General features: G+C 41.8%; 2 protein-coding genes across 2 annotated transcripts in view; one reads left to right on the forward strand and one right to left on the reverse strand.

Moving 5' to 3' along the window:
* Positions 1 to 1,028: 1,028 nt before the first annotated feature.
* Positions 1,029 to 5,209, reverse strand: LOC132882532 (C-type lectin domain family 4 member E-like). Its single transcript, XM_060915633.1, has 5 exons — positions 5,107 to 5,209; positions 4,248 to 4,466; positions 4,014 to 4,138; positions 1,351 to 1,457; positions 1,029 to 1,239 (listed from the first exon to the last, which is right to left on the reverse strand). The coding sequence occupies exons 1-5, from the start codon at positions 5,207 to 5,209 to the stop codon at positions 1,029 to 1,031; spliced, it is 765 nt and encodes a 254-aa protein (XP_060771616.1).
* Positions 5,210 to 10,611: 5,402 nt separating this feature from the next.
* The window catches only part of LOC132883230 (CD209 antigen-like protein C), a 60,989-nt gene continuing 51,702 nt past the window's right edge, over positions 10,612 to 19,898 (forward strand). The window contains exon 1 of the mRNA XM_060916587.1: positions 10,612 to 10,802. Coding sequence (XP_060772570.1) covers positions 10,646 to 10,802 — 157 coding nt within the window. The 5' untranslated portion in view covers positions 10,612 to 10,645. The remainder of the gene's footprint in view (positions 10,803 to 19,898) is intronic.

A 19,898-nucleotide genomic window follows, 5' to 3' on the forward strand; every position in this document is an offset into this window, starting at 1 on the left:
CCGGTGTGAATTCCCGAAGGCGCGTGCCCCGTCGTACTGCCGCAAATTCTCCTGGGTTAGGTGCGTGAGTGTGTGGAAGTTTGGCACACAGGTTGATAACGTATTGAATTTCGTTTTTACTGGTTGAAGGTCTCTCCTCCCAATTTCCCCATAGCACATCCAGAATGCCATGCGGCTTATGCCTGTATAATAATTCGAACGGGGAGAACCCCGTGGAGACTTGCAGGACCTCTCACACTGCGAATAACAGGCTCAAGCCATTTATCCCAGTTGCATGCATCTTCGCTTACAAATTTCCTAATTATGTTTTTGAGGGTGCGATTAAACCGTTCCACGAAGCCATCCATTTGTGGGTGATAAACGCTTTATCAAGACTGTTTCATAGTTAAAAGACAGCCACAGGTGGTGCCCAACCGAAATGAAAGGGGGAAAAAAAAACCTGCTTCATCTCAAACTGAAAAAAAAGAAAATCCAATCTTTAATTGAAATAAATTTATTCAGAGAAAAATCCTTCATCAGGAAATAATTATTTTCATCAAAAACATGTCCATTTAACCACTGTTGACACCCAGACTCATCTCATCTCATTATCTGTAGTCGCTTTATCCTGTTCTACAGGGTCGCAGGCAAGCTGGAGCCTATCCCAGCTGACTACGGGCGAAAGGCGGGGTACACCCTGGACAAGTCGCCAGGTCATCACAGGGCTGACACATAGACACAGACAACCATTCACACTCACGGTCAATTTAGAGTCACCAGTTAACCTAACCTGCATGTCTTTGGGGGAAACCGGAGCACCTGGAGGAAACCCACGCGGACACGGGGAGAACATGCAAACTCCGCACAGAAAGGCCCTTGCCGGCCGGCCCCGGGGCTCGAACCCAGGACCTTCTTGCTGTGAGGCAACAGCGCTAACCACTACACCACCGTGCCGCCACACCCAGACTTAAAAACAAATAAACAAACAAAGAAACAAGTAAAGAAAGAAACAAACAAAAAAACTCTTGGGGAGTTACACACCTTCACAGTCAATGCAGTTGAAACAACTGATACACGGCTTTTGCAACAGCTGTATCAGCCACCTGAGATGAGAACATCTTCATCTCATAAATCCAAGCTACAGCTACGCCACAGGGATAATCAACCCAGGTCGACAGGGTAGATTTAGCAACTCTAAAGATTGTTACAACACAGTCCTCTCCGATTACAGCATCATTGGGTTCTCCAGGCAACCAGAACCTGAAAACACAGAAACAGAATGTCTATTTCACATTTAAAGCTTCAAATGGATGATGAATAAAATTTAAAGCTTCTGCATGATGAGTAAAATTCAGTTCAGTGATGACTTACTGAGTGGTCAGTGGTGAACCATCTACCCATTTAAAATCTCCCTCTCTCTTACTGTCAGTCAGACCAATCCAAGCTTCAGTACTGCTAAAGTATTTCCTTATGAACCCCTGTAATTGTAATTGCATAATATGAATATACATTCACCTTCCACTTTATTAGGAACACCTGCACATTCATGCAGTTCTCTAATTAGCCAACCGTGTTTACATTGCACCGCTGCCACAATCATACAGATGCAGACTCTTTACAACTGTAGTGAGCAGAAAAGCATTCCAGAACACACAACACATCAAATCTTGAGGTGGATGGGCTCCAATAGCAGAAGACCACATCAGGTTCCACCCCACCAGCCTCACATTCTTGTTCCTGGCCATCACTGGCACTGATTGGATAACTGCATGAATGTACAGGTGTTCCTATTATAGTGGATGATGTGTTTAGATACTCATTTACAGGGTTCTTTCCCCTGAGAGGGAATGAAATTCCATGACTTTTTCAGGTTACAATCTTGCTTGGACCTCATTGCTTGGACCTCAGCCAAGAAAAACATGTACACACAAATGTTTCTATTTTCTTTATCAACAACAATAATTATGTGTATCAACAATAATTATCATTCAAAATGCAATTAAAACTTTGAATTATGGAAATTAAAGATTCATACTATTTCTTTTTCTTGTGAAAATACATGTTTTATCAAATTTAGGACATTTTTGCAGCTGCTATACTGTGGTGTGTGTATATATATATATCCATCTGTGTGTGAGCCAACAATCTGTATATCATGTACTACAAATAAGATTTGTAAATAAAAAAAATCATAAAAATAAAAATTTTATCAAATGATAAAAATATTAATTTTAAAGTTGTATATCTGCATAAACATTATCAAACTAAACAAACAAAACATAAAAATAATGTACTGTAATTAAGGAATATGAATCATTGAACAAACAAAATCAAAATAAAATATAAATATGTGCAACAACCCACTGTCTACTGGAAAATGAAAACATATCAAGCAATATTATTATACAATAATTATGAACACTTAATCTTCTGTATTTATAGCTTATGACATTGATAAATGCCAGACTATGATTAGACAGTAAAACAAAAACTCTTCTGCTGGATCAAGACTAGAATAAAACTCAGTAAATAAATATTAAAAATGAAAAAATATAGAAAAATATTAATAAGACTAGAATTAAATTCAGTTGACAGTAAATAAAATATTGAAAAAAAAAATTCCCATCTCATTTGATGATTACTGTCCTTTATATTTGACTAACAGTCCATCTAAACCTTTCTCCGTTTCATCCAATTCTGCCTTCTTTTCAGTGATGGTTCTTCTTAAGGGTTGTTTTACAATCAGGGTACGCAAGCTAAAAATCACATTTAACACTTATCTTCAATATCAAAAGTCTTGACTAAATAAACTTGGTTGTTTGTTGTAGCCCTGTGATAGCTCTATTTACCATGCAAAAAAAAAAATTTGGTGATGTTATTTTTGGTGAATGTATGGCAATTTAAGTCATATTTAGCAAAATTACCCGTGTCATTTATAAAAAGTGCTTTTTCTGACCACAGAGATGCACTTAAATCATTTCTTTATACCATAAAACAAATATTTGGTTCCATATCATTGGAAACATAGTTAAGTTTTAATGTTGAACGCCAGTAAGTTTTCAGACTATTTTGATCAAATTAGTATGTAATTGTGTCAAAAAAATGTCCTCTCCGAGACAGCTAATTTTTCAATATAAAATATATCTAAAATGATTATTTTCATCCTAAAATGTGGTCAAGATATTGGGACATAAATATTAGAGACAACTAACACAAAGCTTACAGACTTATATTTAAAAGCACTATGGAAGTAGTGGATTCTGAATTGTCAAAAAAAAAAATGTCCTCTCCGAGAATCACTTCATTCGTTTCTCCCAGCCCTGCTTAAAGCTACACTTAATCTTGTTATAATACAAACTATTACACATGCCTATGTTCATATGTGTATTAATTTCCAAAAGTGCAGATTTGATAGGTTTTTTTTTTTTTTATTTGAATTTTGGACGCCTGTGACAAACTTTGTACCCTGATTGTAAAACAACCCTAAAGCTATTTTCACGCATAATGTGCACTGTGCCTTGTGTCTGTCTCCCGGCACTCGCCACAGCCACTTTCCGTATTCTGGCCTTTGTAGTCATCGATCAGTAAACGAACAATTTCCAGGCATCACAATTAATAAAAATAGATATAACTAAAAAAAAAAAAACCCTACACTAAAACTACCGAAAGCTGATCGCTTATGAGCTAACGCATGATGTTTGCGGGTGGCGCCATTTTGTACAGACCTATAACGCATGCGTCAAATCACAGCATTGCATCTTATTATTTTACCAACAGATGGCGTTCACGTCGCTATAAACATTACCGATGGTTGATCGTCGCTATGATTTTTCTATGAAAACGCGTACGCACGCGTGTACAGAAACTTTAGATATAACCTACAATGAGGGCATTTTATCATTTTATCTGTTTAAGACCAATTTTCCAGGATTTTCAAGGACTCAATATGAATTTCAAGCACTTTTCCAGGCCTTTAGAGCATATTTTGAAATTCCAGGTTTTTCCAGGCCGTACAAACCCTGATTTATTCTCACCTGTTCCTCTCTGCTGTTTATGATCACCAGGTCTGCTCCTCGCTCTGTGCAGTCCTGTCTGCTCTCAGTCCAGTTCTTCCTTTCAGTAGAAATGTAGTAAATGCTCGATCTGAAAACTCTCCATCCTTGTACAGAGTATTTACATAAATGTTAACACACAGCACATCATGATGCTTCAGATGTGAGTGTACATGTGAGTTTTTAACATTCCACAAATGCATAATATTCACTTACCAAGTCTATGAAGTACACTGTATAGGCCAAATTTCTCCCACAGTAACTGGTCTCTCTCTGTAGTCAGGTTGGTGTAACTGGTCTGCAGCTGGTTGTTTTCTGTATTCAGGTTGTTGAATTTGATCAACAGCACCATGACGGCACTCAGCAGGAGAACGCACAGCAGCATCACACACACTACAGTCAGTCTGTACCATCTGCTCCATGCAGCGTTGGGTCCTATGGACGGTAACGGACACAAACACACATTTATTTGAGTGAGGAGTTAAAAGCAGAATTGTGCACATTGTTATTCAATCTTCAGACATAACTGCAGACTTGCGGACAGGCCGGAGTTTGCTGAAATTAGAGGCAGTACATGTTTTTGATATTTGGACTTTTAAAAGTTAACTTTACATTTACATTCACAACATTTGGCAGATGACCCTTTCCAGAGCAAGTTTACAGCTGTGACCTCGACGCAGGTAATTACGGTAAATAGACTGAATGAGTCACAGAGAAAATCAACTGAAGAAAAATCTGCTGATGAAACTATGAGACTAAAGTATTGTCTTTCTCTTCCTCTCTCCTTCCTCCTTTTTAACAGCAAAGTAAGAAGTACTTCTACATGGTAATATCTGTGGTGTGTAATAACTTTTTTCTTTGCTCTTACATGTTGCACAGGTAAAACTTTCATACTACACTGTATAAAGATATTTTCAATAATGTGTATTGTTAAACTGTCATGGACTGTTATCCCATCTGGGGTGAATTCTCCTGACTTGACTTGCTACCAAGTTATGTGGAAAATGAATAAATTAATAAATGAACAAATGAATGAATATGTGCGTTACTGAATATTGTGGAATGTCCATGGCACGAGTCTCCAAGTTCAACTCATCCTCATAAGTGCCTTCATCTGAGTGAGATGTTTTCTGTGCAGTAACTCCTGCATTTTCGTATACTTCCTGACTCATCTCCATTCTGAACTCGTCACTAATCCAGATCTTGGGCTAAACAGCTTTTACAAATCAGCCTGAAATTACAGCAAATCAGTCCTGACTGCAGTCAAGGTCTGTGTTTCTTTCTCAGGCTAGAAGTGTGTGTGTGTGTGTGTGTGGGGGGGTGGGGGGGTGGGGGGGTGTAATCAGGTCTCTGGTGGAGTGCTGAGCTGTTATTGTTGATGTTTTGCTGAACCTATAAGCAAAAACAACGAGTCAGGCATAAAACACTTAATCAACAATGAGGTCATGTGATGTAGTTGGATGTGAAGCAGAGTTACTGCAATCACCCCAAAGTAGATTATTTTCATGTCACAACTCGTCTTGAAGTGTTTTATTCCTTTAATGCAACAGCAATTTTACTATCAATTTAAAATAAAATAAATGAATAAAATTACAACATGTGTAAACTGTCATTCACTCCCTTCAATAATTTTCCTTGCTTGCTAAGATAATAAGACAAATTAAAAAACAGGAAAATGTAAAATCTTCAGCTCCGAATTCTTTCTTGTGGTTGAAAACTTGCAAAACTTGATGTGGGATGCTCCTTCCCAAAATGTTCAATACATTTTTTGGAACAAAAATTGCTCACTACAGCAATGTTTGTTTGTCTTTGTTATTTACACATATTTAATTGTTTATTAGTCTGAGATAACATTTCATGTCCATCATGAAAGTCCTTTTAAATTAGCTGTTCCTATAGACACACTAATATATTACAACCTGTTGTAATGGCGGCTCTAAAATCTCATCTCATCTCATCTCATTATCTCTAGCCGCTTTATCCTTCTACAGGGTCGCAGGCAAGCTGGAGCCTATCCCAGCTGACTATGGGCGAAAGGCGGGGTACACCCCGGACAAGTCGCCAGGTCATCACAGGGCTGACACATAGACACAGACAACCATTCACACTCACATTCACACCTACAGTCAATTTAGAGTCACCAGTTAACCTAACCTGCATGTCTTTTGGACTGTGGGGGAAACCGGAGCACCCGGAGGAAACCCACGCGGACACGGGGAGAACATGCAAACTCCGCACAGAAAGGCCCTCGCCGGCCCCGGGGCTCGAACCCAGGACCTTCTTGCTGTGAGGCGACAGCGCTAACCACTACACCACCGTGCCGCCCGGCTCTAAAATCCCTCCACACAAATGGTTCATCGCTTTTTACCCTCCTGCTCCTCAGGTCCTGAACGTGTAGCTCCAGGTCAACACTCCTGCTTTGGACAGTCAGGGAGCACATGATGACAGGGAGGTGCAGACAAACCAGCCTTACCTGAAGCTGATAAAGTGGCACCTCTCCTCACCCTCCTCCAGAAATCAGAAGAGTATAAACAGGTGCTGCCACCACCACAGGTCAGTTGAGTTACAGTGCAGCATAGTCATTAATACGGCTCTCTTCTGCTTCTAGGAAACTCAGCTGACACTGAAGATGATGATGATGATGATGAAGAAGAAGAAAATAGCATGCTCCCTACAAGAGCTGTCTTCCTTGATTTTCCCTGCATCATGGAGACTACTGGGCTCCAGGGATCTTGGCCTACACCTCATGGTCTGCCTGCAACCAAGCACCTGATTGACACTGAGCATTACACTTATACCCCCCACTACCATTCCCTTCAACATTTATTCTAAATAAAAGAGAACATTCCCCTTGGGTCCATGTCTGTGTTCAGCAATGAGTTGCTACAGTGGTGGAGAATGCGGGTCTCAAAACAACACTACCCTCTACACACTACAGCAGCAAGATGGAACCTCTTCTTCAGCACCTACTTTAGTCCAGCCTCCAGCAGCAGCAAGTAACACCAGAGAGAGCCAGGGGACTCAGGTACCAACACAGGTGCTGATACAGCAGAGAACCAGAGCTATCCCACTTACCTGATTTAACATGATAGCAACCCCTCCAGTGCCCATACTGCTTCCCAGAGGCCTGCCATTATGCTACTGAAGAGGAAGTAGCTTGAATGGTGAAGGAGTAGTAGACTCTGCTCATCCGATCTAGCAGGTCATCAGTTCATGCTCATCACTGCTCACGCGCTGCTGCAATGGCTCCACCTTAACTTCAACATTTATTCTAAATAAAATGCATTTTCCAGTTTATCCTCTTGGGTCTATGTCTGTGTTCAGCATGTAGGGGCAGCGAGTTTTTATACTATGATTTGAATTACAGCTGGCATTAGGTTCAAAGGTACTGTTCAAGAAAATTAATCAACACCTTCTGAACAGGGCAGCATGGTGGTGTAGTGGTTAGCGCTGTCGCTTCACAGCAAGAAGGTCCAGGTTCGAGCCCCGTGGCCGGCGAGGGCCTTTCTCTGTGGAGTTTGCATGTTCTCCCCGTGTCCGCGTGGGTTTCCTCTGGGTGCTCCGGTTTCCCCCACAGTCCAAAGACATGCAGGTTAGGTTAACTGGTGACTCTAAATTTGAGTGTGAATGGTTGTCTGTGTCTATGTGTCAGCCCTGTGATGACCTGGCGACTTGTCCAGGGTGTACCCCGCCTTTCGCCCATAGTCAGCTGGGATAGGCTCCAGCTTGCCTGCGACCCTGTAGAACAGGATAAAGCGGCTAGAGATAATGAGATGAGACCTTCTGAACAATCAGAATAGAGAACTCTGTCTATAGCGACAGATGGAGAAGTTTGACCCTTTATGTAGATGTACATGAACTTACAAAAGCCAGTTACGGTAAGTGTGTTGACATTTCACACAGCTCTGTTTGCAGGGGATCAGTTTGTAGTTCAGGTGTGAATTCACGCAGCAGCTAATTCTGCTTTATTCCAACTTTCAACATATTGAAAAAAAGTGAAGTTAAATAAAACGCAAGTGACTCAGGATGGTTCTGGCTCTCCATCTCCCATTGTAAAGTGTCTCGGCTATGCAGTGAACTGTTCCTTGAAGAACTTTTGAGGTTGTTTTATACAGGCAATCTGACAACACTTTAGTTTGGAGTGTCACGTCTGCTCCCATTTACATGCAAGACTCCAATAACCAGAATGCATGACAGTCTTCAAACAAGGCCACCCTGCACTGCTCTGAATCTCCGGAATACTACAGAGACAGAAACCAGAGGAAAGACTGGAGTAGAGCCCTGCACTCCCGCGGTAGTCCCGCGAGACTCGAGGGACCCGCCGCAAAGCAGTGCTGCGCGGGACAAATTTTGAAAGCTCATTGTGGGCGCGGGCGGGACCGGAAGTGCACATATGCGGGGGCGGGTGGGTGCGGTGATAGGGCGGGACCGGAAGTGCACATATGCGGGGGCGGGTGGGTGCGGTGATAAGCTGCAGTCCCGCTAACTAAAAACATTCTTGAAATAAAATTTATAAATTATTAATTTATGTCTACCATATATAATTTGTGCTGGATATTTCATTTGGCATTAATAAAAACATTTTAAAATGCCTTAATTTGCAGAGAAAGTCAGATTGCCACATAGAGTGAAAAATGGCATTTTAAACTTGCCATTGATCATCCGAAGGAGAAAGTCTTTGATCACTCCAATGACTCACAGTTCACACCCAGCTAGCAAGAGAACCATGAGTGAATTAATTTACTGCTTGCGTTAGTCTACAACTTTAATCAGAGAGACAGGTTACACAGTGACGGTAGGCTTGACTCAATGCTATCCCAGAAATCCTTCCTGTAATATGCAAATTTGCCTGTCCAATCAGAGGCGGCCAAATTTGCATATTACAGGAAGGATTTCTGGGATAGCATTGAGTCAAGCCTACCGTCACTGTGTAACATGTCTCTCTGATTAAAGTTGTAGACTAACGCAAGCAGTAAATCAATTCACTTATTTTATTAGCTCTGCTTTGCAATAAAGAAAAGCATTGGTACAAAGCAAGCCCATTCACTTCTTTATGCTAATCAGAGAATTACAATGGTTTCTCATATCATAAAAATTTGTGATTAAATATTTTAATTGTTTGACAGCAATTATTATTAGAGATACTACATGCTGAATTCAGAAACAAGGTAAACTATAACAAACGTGAGCTGTAGATATTTATGCTCAAATCCACTTAGAGTAGGGAGCGGGGCACCATCACGCTGTGTCAAGACAAGAATTTTCCTGAGAAATAACGCGAACATCTGCATCATGCGGGATTTGCTGAAAATCATAATTTTTTTGTGGGCGGGAGCGAAAATCATAATTCTTTGCGGGCACGGGCGGGACTGCACAATGCGACTGCACAATGCGGGCGCGGACGGGAGCGGGACTGAAAAATCCGACCCGCGCAGACCTCTAGACTGGAGTATAGCTCTAGTTTTCAATCACAGATTCCCGGTCAAGACTGAGCAAATGAAATCCTGCATGCAACTCTTCAGTATCCAGGAAGACAGGCATTGCTCATTGCTCCTGATTACTTCAAACCAGTCCTATTCCTCCCTCTGGTGGCCAGAAATGCAGCCCCAAGCTGGGCTCTTACACGTGTATAGTCAATTTAGTTTTAAATATAATTTAAGAAATTATAAGGAACAGTTCATGAAATCATTTTACAAATGTGTACATTAGTGATCAAAGAGTGCGACCTTGTGCTGCCATCATAGTAAAGTTTCCTAATAATGATCAGCTTCGTATGCAGAAAAAGACTATTAATTGCTCGACCGCCAGAAAGGAAGTGGCCTAACTGCAGTAGCTTCCTGGGGTCAAAGTGTGAAAACAACAGAACACTATAGCAACTATAACTTCCTAGAAGCAGTGCATTAATCCAGAGCTACTCTCAGATCTGCTGTTTTTGAAAATTAATCAGTACCTTCTGAACAAAAACATTCAAGAATTCAACAGTGCTGAAAGAAATTGTATTCATTCATCATGATTTTGCTTGACAGAGACTATACTTTTTTTTCTTCACCATGTAGTAGTATGATCTGTTCTGAAATGTTCCTGACAAAACATAACCAAAAAAAAAGTTCATTACTTCCCTGAACACAGTAATGCAGAACTAACCACTATCTGTTTTTACTTTACTTTATGAACAGATGTTGTAGCAGGATGGTATGCGGTGGAGCTGCTTCAATTCAGAAACAAGAAAACCATGCATGTCAGTGAAACACCTATACAAGCATCATCCATAATTAACTTCATATGAATAAAACGTTCAGTGAACTCCTCAGGAGGGAGTCTGGTAGTCACATCACAGTGTTGTGACATGTCACTGATGCATGAAGGCCTTCCAGCTTATACTGTCTTCAGAATGTCAGTTTCACACCTGAAAATAACACATTGACCACATGTGTTGCTTGATGCATGCTTAGAGAAATTGCCTTAAACAGGAAATAGGCGTTCAACATAATAGCAATAGACCCAGTCACGTAGGCAGTGCTCCTTCAGACAGCCACTTTGAGTGTAGTTTAGACAATTAAACGCCCGTAAAACTGCCTGCTCATTGAAAGCTCAGGATTACTGCAAAGAGAAGAATGGAGATGAGTGAGGAGATTTATGCAAATGTAGAAGTTACAGAAGACAATCAAGTGGATTCCAGTGACAGTCAGAACTCATATGAAGATGTTTATGTGAATGAGGACAAAGCGGAGACCCAGAGGGCCAGAAGCTTCAAGCAATCCGAGAGCTCAGGTGAAATACACTCACTCATAAGTGTATGTACTAATCCACTAATCTCCTTAATTTAGTTACCTCGTGTAAAATTTCATGAAATAAAAGAAAATCTGTAAAATTGACAAACACACACACAGAGCATATGGCTAATACTGACTAGCTCCCATCACATTCACACCAGGGGTGTAAGTCTCCACATTTCACAAGATGCTATACACATAATTATACATAGTGTATGATACAAGAACAATACATTTAAATCAGTAGTGATTTGATGCACTCCAATTCAGTACTGGTCTTATACAATCCGGTTATGCTTTACTGTAGCTATCATGTGTGTGAATCCACTAATTTCTATACCTCTGTAGAAGTGCATGTGCTTGCCAATAAAGTAAACCATTGCATCTATTATTGTCTTTGACTAGAAGATATGTAGAGTAGTGAGTTCTGGTGGAAGAAAAAAAGAACTGCTGATGTTAGTATTACTTCTTGCATCTTTAGCTGACTCTCTCACACACACACACACACACACACACTAAAACAGCAATTTAATATGAGGTGCCATTTGTAAAAAGAGTTGAATCTTGTTTGGGGTGTCTTTATCATTTACCACAATTTTCATACATTAAGACATTCATAAACAAAACAAACAAACAAAAAAAAAACAGTACTCCCTTTCCTCACATTTTTCCATGTAAAATAACTTAAATTTGTCATTGTAAATAAAGTTTTATATCCAAATGCAAGTGTCATATCAAAATCTCAGTATAGCTGTTTGATCACATCCCTTCAGAATGTACTTCACTGAGTAAACATGGCTGCAGTAGGGTTGCCAGGTTGACACCATACTAGGCGAGATTAAGCACAACCAACCCAGTGTAAGAGCGATTTCACGGGTGACAGTGTTATTTGTTTAGCTATAAAAATGCTTGTTTGGGATTGTGATATCAGTTCAATCATTACATCATTAAAATTAGTCTCCACTATGAAATTACAGATCTACAGAAATAGAGAAACAGGTCCACAGTGTATTAACAGGGTTTTCATGGAAAACAGATGAAATGTGAAAAGTAACAGATTAGGCCGGGGCTCATGTGGGTCCATGGCAATGCCCTGATGGGGGAACCAGGGGAAGCGAATTTCACAATTTCTAACAGCCAATCGTTAGCTCTCCATGGTCCATCTGAAATTTTTCTATAAATATAGGATTAGGACAAGTAATATGACAAACAGCAAATCTTCTTGAATTCTAACTATTGCAAACATGTTCAGCTTGAGGAAAAAGCATATATAAGACAATTCTCTTCACAAACATGCATATGTAAACTGCAAACATCTCTAAATTAACAATTATCTGTACAATTAGACATGTGGAATCTATTCCTCCACGATTCAAATCATGTCAGTTTTGAAGCATGCACCATTTGAAATGGATCAATTTGCCATCTCAGCAAAATACTGTCTTGCTTTAGTATTTTCCTAAATGCTCATCTCTAATTTTTCAGTCCCTGCGTAATTGTTATGGGTGCTGGAGATGGGGTGAAATTAGGATCCAGAAGCAGAACACGACACAGACAGTAATCCAATAAATAAAGTGGGTTTAATCCAAGGAAAGGGCGTGGCAAAAAGGTCAACAAACAGGATGAAAAAACAAATAGCAAAAATAGTCCATGTAAAAAAAGGAGACTGTAGAGGCTTGTTCGTAGTGAGACCTTGAGAAAAGTGCTATAGCTTACGCTGACGAAGTCTCTGTCCCAAAGTAAGTGTTTCCACTCTGTGTTCGTGTGCCTTGCAATAAATCCACTTGAAACATCTTGAAAGTTGAACTTTAATCCTCGTTTAACAATTACAAAGGTTCTAAGATACAGAGAGTCGGTGAGTCAGAGAGTCAGTGAGTCAGGTAAGAAAAACTGTTCGCTTCCCTTCTCGAGATCTACCCTGAGAAGCGCGAGACCGTTCTTATATAGCTGAATGACTTCTAATTCTAATTCTTGAGAAGTGTGAGACAGTTCTAATTCTTGTTCTAATTCTTCACATATGAATTCTTAAGAAGCGTGAGACAGTTCTAATTCTTAACATATGAATTCTGATTCTAATTCTTTTAACCTTGTCACATATTATTCATCATCTTAATCATGAAATAAACTACTTATATGAAATTACACACTCAAATGAAATTATATATACCATGTAACATAAATTGTAATTCACATCTATATGAATTCTACTTTGGCCGTTACATACCCGGCCCCTAATTGCTTTCTATCCTAGAAACAATTACAACATTGAATGTACTTAACAGTCCTTTTCATTCTGCTTCTTGAAGCAGGCAGAGTTTGGTGATCGGCCGCTCAAGTTCATTCATCTTCGTCTTGACTCGAACCTTGCGGACGACTCCATGTTCGTCCTCCACAGTCTTTACGATTCTTCCCATCAGCCATGATCCTCTGGGGGCTGATTCGTCAACGACCAAGACTATATCTCCCGGGATGAAGTTGCGCGCTGGATTGTTCCATTTCTGCCTTTTCTGGAGTTGAGGCAGATATTCTTTGGTCCAGCGTTTCCAGAACAGATCACTCATGTATTGGACTTGCCTTCATCTCTTGCGTGCGTAAGTATCATCCTTATCAAAGACACCCGGTGGTAGGTTGGGGTTAGTCTTGAGCAAGAGTAAGTGCTGTGGGGTAAGGGCTTCCAAGTCATTAATGTCATTAGAAGGCATAGTGATAGGCCTGCTATTCAAGATGGCTTCACATTCACAGAAGAACATTTGAAGACCTTCCTTGTCCAAGCTTTGTTCTCTCAAAGTGGCATCCATGATCTTCCTGATGGAGCGGATGATTCTTTCCCACACCCCTCCGTGGTGGGATCCAGATGGTGGATTGAATAACCAAGTGATGTCACGTTGGAGCAAGCTGTTCTCGATTTGTGAAGTATTCCACACCTTTATTGCTTTTCTCAGCTCGTGGTCGGCTCCAACAAAGTTGGTCCCTTTGTCGGATCTCATTTCCTTCACTTGACCCCTTCTCGCAATGAAGCGCCGCAGAGCTTGAATAAAGGAGTCGGTCTCCAATGATGTTGCCATTTCTATGTGGACCGCACGACATGCAAGGCAGGTGAATATCACCCCATATCTTTTTACAGACACTCTTCCCCGCTTGACGCTGAATGGCCCGAATAGATCCACGCCAGTTCTGGTAAAGGGTGGTTCATTTGGAAGAACTCTGTTTCTTGGTAGGTCTGCCATCATTTGTGTGCCTGATGCACCATGTTGTTTTCGACAGGTAATACACCGAGACAGCATTCTTCTGATTGATGAGGGAGCGTCAATGATCCAGTACCTTTGGTGTGTGTGAGACAAGACATGATTACGTCCACTGTGTCCTAAACACTCGTGTGCATCCTGGAGAATCAAGTCCACCACGTGATGGTTCTTAGGGATGATCATCGGATGCTTGGCTTCTGCTGGCATGGATGCTCGACTGAGCCTCCCTCCAACGCGAAGGATTCCCTCTTCAAGTTGCAGATTGAGTCTGAAGATTCGACTACTCTTCTTAATAGAGTCCTTTCTCCGAAGAGCAGATATCTCCTCTTGGAAGTTATCGTTTTGACAATGGCTAACAATAGCGATCTCTGCTTTTTACAGGTCATCCACAGTCAGGTAAGTATGTTTGAGACCCTTTTTGTAGCTCAACATCTCTTTGTTCAGCTGTTGTTCATCCCTGCACAATCCTTTCAACTCTTTTCTCTTCCTAGACAGGTTCACCAGGGTTCGCTTGAGTTGCGTGAACCACGCCACAGCTTTCTTGAGACGTATCCATGAAGAGTAGCTCTTCTAGGTGATTGGGTTCATCTGGCCACTCCCTTTCTGGTTTACTGAGGAAGCTGGGACCAGCAATCCAGACGTCATTCCTCATGAAGGCGTTCACCCTTTGACCCCTCGAGGCATAATCGGCAGGATTCAACTGAGTGTTGACATAGCTCCATTGATGCACTTTTGATGCTTGCAGAATTATGGCAATCCTGTTTGCCACAAATGTTTTAAATCTGATGTTCTCATTGGCTATGTACTTGAGTACGGCAGTACTGTCTGTCCAAAACTTGGAATCTGATAGCGGCAACTGAAGCTCTTTCTTCAGCATGACATCCACCTTCACAGCTAAGGCAGCTGCCATCAGCTCCAACTGCGGGATGGTAGTTGGTTTCAGAGGGGCGACCCTTGCCTTCCCCAAGACGAATGAACAGTGTACTTGGTTGCTGCTATTCTTCTGGACTAAGTACGTGACAGTACCATAGCCTATTTCACATGCATCACAAAAATGATGCAGTTGAGCTTGCACAGTTTTGCCAAATTCAGGTGGCTTAAAGCATCGTGTTACTCGAAAGTCAGTGAGCTGTTGGAGTTCTTCAGTCCACTTGGTCCATTATTGTGCGAGGTGTTCTGGCACAGTGTCATCCCAGGCTGTTCTTAGTCTACACAATTCTTGCAAGATGTTTCTAGCAGGTAGTATGACTGGTGACAACATTCCTAGTGGATCATAGACAGAGCTCATTGTAGACAGGATTCCTCTCCTGGTAAAAGGCTTCTGCTCGATGTTCACCTGAAACTTGAAATGATCTGACCAGATGCACCATTGTACTCCCAAGGCTCTCTTGATGGCGAGTGAGTCCTGGTCGAGATCAAGATCTTTGACTTCTGTTGCTCGGTCCTCAAGCGGAATGGTTAACAACACGTTTCGACTGTTGGTCATCCATTTTGTCAGTCTAAAGCCTCCTGTTTGACAGATGGCCATCAAGTCGTGGAGTAGCTTGATCGCTTCCTGTTCTGAGTTAACTGATTTTAGACAATCGTCCATGTAAAAATTGTTCAACACTGTCTCCACAGCTGCTGCATCAAAAGTACTCCTGTTGTCCTCAGCACATCTTCTCAGCGCATAGTTCGCACAGCTGGGTGAAGAGGTGGCTCCGAACAAGTGTACCTCCATTCTGTACTCCTGCAGCTCCTTTGAGATATCCCCGTCAGGCCACCATAAAAACCTGAGAAGGTCTGCGTCTTCAGATGGGACCTTGACCTGGTGGAACATGGCCTCCACATCTGCCATAACTGCGATTGGCTCCTGACGAAATCGTGTTAAGACTCCAACCAGACTGCTTGTCATATCAGGCCCTTGCAGTAGTTGCTCATTAAGTGTGGTTCCCTGATATGAAGCGCTGCAGTCGAATACCACTCGAAGTTTATGCTTCTTGGGGTGGTAGACAGCATGATGTGGAATAAACCACACCTTTCCATCACTCCTGTTAAGCTCTTCGTCTGGGACTTTGATGGCGTATCCCTTGGCTATGACCTGGTTCATGAAGCTGACGTATTCCTCTCGGAACGTCTGGTTTCTCTGAAGCTTCTTTTTCATGTTGAGCGCTCGTTGCTCTGTCATTGCTCTATTGTTAGGCATTTTCACATCTTTGTTCTTCAATGGCAATCCGATAGAGTAGTGACCGTCAACCAGTTTTGTGGATGTGGTGACTCTGTCCATAAACAGTTGATCTTCCTTTGACATCTCAAGCTGCTCTCCTTGAGCATTCTCAGGAAAGTCATACTTGAATTGCTGGGTCCACAATTCTTCAAGTCGAGCCACCGATATCCGATTCATTTGGATCTGTGGGTATCCGTTCTTTGACCAGCTTCCGATGTTCTCATGCAGCGGCCCATTCACTGTCCATCCCAAGACTGTACGTACTGCATACGGCCCATCTTTCATGCTGCAGATTACCTCTTTTGGCTCTAAAGCCTTTGCGACATCAGTCCCAATTAGAAGATCGATATCCACCTTGATCAATGGAATTCGTACACCTCGTAAGTGTGGCCACCTATCCACGTCCTCTTGGGTTGGGATATTCTCCTGACTAGCAGGTATGGCCCTTTGCGTAAACACACCAGTGAGCCCGACAAAGTCATCCCCCTGCAGACTGCTGACTTCTAGGTCTGGCAACACCTTGCACGAGACGGTCTTTTGGTCTCCCATAGTAGTAAGTAGGATGTTCACATTTTTTCCTTGCAGGTTAAGGTCGTTGGCTAGCTTGTTAGTGCAAAAGGAGGCGTTGCTCCCTGGATCCAGGAACGCATAACAAGTCAGCACCTTGTTGCCTTTCTTTGCCTTCACTCTCACCGGAACGATGGCGAGGACGGTTCCTGCACCCCCGGCCCCCATCTGAGAGCAAGTTTTCCCTGCATCCACGAATCCACTGACCACAGTTTGTTCTTCCTGTAAAGACTCCTTTTTTGGTTTCTCCCTTGAAGTTTCTTCTTTTGGTATGTCTTTAGGTTCCTGCTTTATGTGTAACAGTGTAGGGTGTTTAGCTGAACACATCTCACAGCTCTTCTTTTCTTCACAGGTACTGCTCATGTGTCCTCCTATAAGACAGCTGAAGCAGAGTCCTTTACTCTTAAGGAATTCCAATTTTTCTTTGTGTAGCTTTTTTTGAAGTTTCTTGCACTGTTCCATGATATGATCTCCCTGACAGAAGATGCACGGTTTCACGAAAGCCATGTTTATGTTTGGTTTCTTCTCTTTAGCTTTCTTGTTCTCGGCACCAGCAACATCTTTCACTACTTTCTGCTCTTTAGCTTCGGTAGCTAGCATTATGATTGTTTTCTTGCCAGCTGATTTTTCAGGTTGGCGCTTTGTTTGACCTGAGATTTCACCAAACACAGGGTGTGCTGCCATTTCAGCCTGTTTGGTTACAAATAACACCATGTCTTGGAACTTTGTTCGCCGATCTTTCTTCTGAATGTCAGTGGCGACACTCCTGAATTTCTCCCTCAGCCTGTATGGGAGCTTGGAGATGACTGTGCGCATGTTCGCAGCATTCTCCATCTCATCCAAGTACTCTAGATCCGACATTGCATTGTTACAGTTGATCAGAACTGGAATATTCGGCGATGGCAATGTAGATAGCTTTTGTTGCTTTATTAGTTATCTCATTTTGGCGTTGCATGACAGAAACCAGGTTATCCGTGTTTGCAGAATTGCCCTTTGAAGTAACAGGCTCTTGTCACACAACAGGCGTTGCATTGGCAGCTATTCCACCACTATGGCTATGCTGAGATATATTACTAGCCCCACTGCTCCTATTGTGGCTGACATGTTGTCTCTGAGTAGCCGTCGGTGGATCCACTCTACTGCCTTTAGAGCCGCCTGACACATCTGAGTCTTCATATTTTCTTAACACTGCTAATCTTGCATCTGATGCAGCGAGCTTTGCTTGTACCTCCAACTCTTCTTTTTTTGCTTTGAGCTGTAGCTCCTGCTCCTTGAGCCGTAGCTCCTGCTCTTCCTTTTCAGCTTTGAGCCGTAGCTCCTGCTCCTTGAGCCATAGCTCATGCTCCTCCAAAGCCCTTTTCTGTTTCAATGCAGCTGTCTTGGTTAACAAAGCGGCTTTCTCCATTTCAACTTTTACGTGCTCAGCGTGAATTGATGACACTACAGAAGCAGAAGAGACAGACTTGGCTTTTTTACTCTTTCTGGATGTGACTGAAATGCTATCTTCAGGATTTACCTCATTGTTCACTCTTTCAGACTCTTCTATGCAAAGCGTTGCCTCTTGTATCCATGATCTAACCTCTCGTGCAAAATTGCATTGCTCATCATATCTTGGCTGAAACCAATCACTTTGGTCTGCATTCATATTCTCTATGCATCCAAGTTGACTGAACAGGTCTTTGACCTCAGCATTTATCTTATTGAATTCTCCTATCAGCTCTTCATACTTGGTTAACACTTTCTTTTTTATATTTTCCACGTTTGCATCATTATCCATTAAATCACGCAATTTGTTTTTTTTTTCTCAGTCAGTTTCTTTAGCTTTGCTCTTCTGGAGTCAATTCTTGTCTGCAGACTATTTTCCAATGACCGTTGTGTTGGTTTACGCTGATGTTTTTCCCTCGGAAGGCTTACCATCTTTTCTTCTTCATCCGTCATGGTTGCTTTGAACGTCGGTCCGGTTTTTTGTTCCGATTCCACTTGCGACAGTCATGTTGCAGCCACGTCCACTTGTCAATCACCAGCCACGAGTGTAGCGCGTGATCGCGCTAGTTCAGAAGTCCCTCGGTAAATCCCTCGATGAATCTTCTTTCCAGTTTCAGCGAACCTCTCCAGCGTTTTGTAATCCAATGTCAAGCGAGTTTTTCTTACTATTGTAGAGGCTCGTTCGTAGTGAGACCTTGAGAAAAGTGCTATAGCTTACGCTGACGAAGTCTCTGTCCCAAAGTAACTGTTTCCACTCTGTGTTCGTGTGCCTTGCAATAAATCCACTTGAAACGTCTTGAAAGTTGAACTTTAATCCTCGTTTAACAATTACAAAGGTTCTAAGATACAGAGAGTTGGTGAGTCAGAGAGTCAGTGAGTCAGGTAAGAAAAACTGTTCGCTTCCACGGCTTCTCGAGATCTACCCTGAGAAGCGCGAGACCGTTCTTATATAGCTGAATAACTTCTAATTCTAATTCTTGAGAAGTGTGAGTTCTAATTCTTGTTCTAATTCTTCACATATGAATTCTTAAGAAGCATGAGACAGTTCTAATTCTTAACATATGAATTCTGATTCTAATTCTAATTCTTTTAACCTTGTCACATATTATTCATCATCTTAATCATGAAATAAACTACTTATATGAAATTACACACTCACATGAAATTATATACACCATGTAACATAAATTGTAATTCACATCTATATGAATTCTACTTTGGCTGTGACAGAGACAAAAACCACCATGAACAAGAAACAAATCGCTAGAGAGAAAACCCGGGAAAAGCATTAGAGACACAGAACCAGCCAGGATAAACTAACGAGCCGTTCTGGCAAAGTCTGAGCTGAGAACGGCGTTTATAAAGGCAGCGGTGAAAACCAGGAAGTGAATCCAGGTGAGCGCTCACTGAACGGGGAAGCAGGCAGGATGGAATTCCCGTCCCGGATCAGGATCGGCGCTGACGTGGGAGATCCGTAAGCTCTGGAGTGGATGTCCGGGGCGGAGCATGACAGGAATAAGTTTTGCAGATAACAAAAATTCTGAATACACAGTGCTGAGTAAATAAGACCTGTACTCGAGTTGAGGGGGGA

The sequence above is a fragment of the Neoarius graeffei genome, chromosome 3 (assembly GCF_027579695.1).
Source record: "Neoarius graeffei isolate fNeoGra1 chromosome 3, fNeoGra1.pri, whole genome shotgun sequence".
NCBI classification, from domain to species: domain Eukaryota; kingdom Metazoa; phylum Chordata; class Actinopteri; order Siluriformes; family Ariidae; genus Neoarius; species Neoarius graeffei.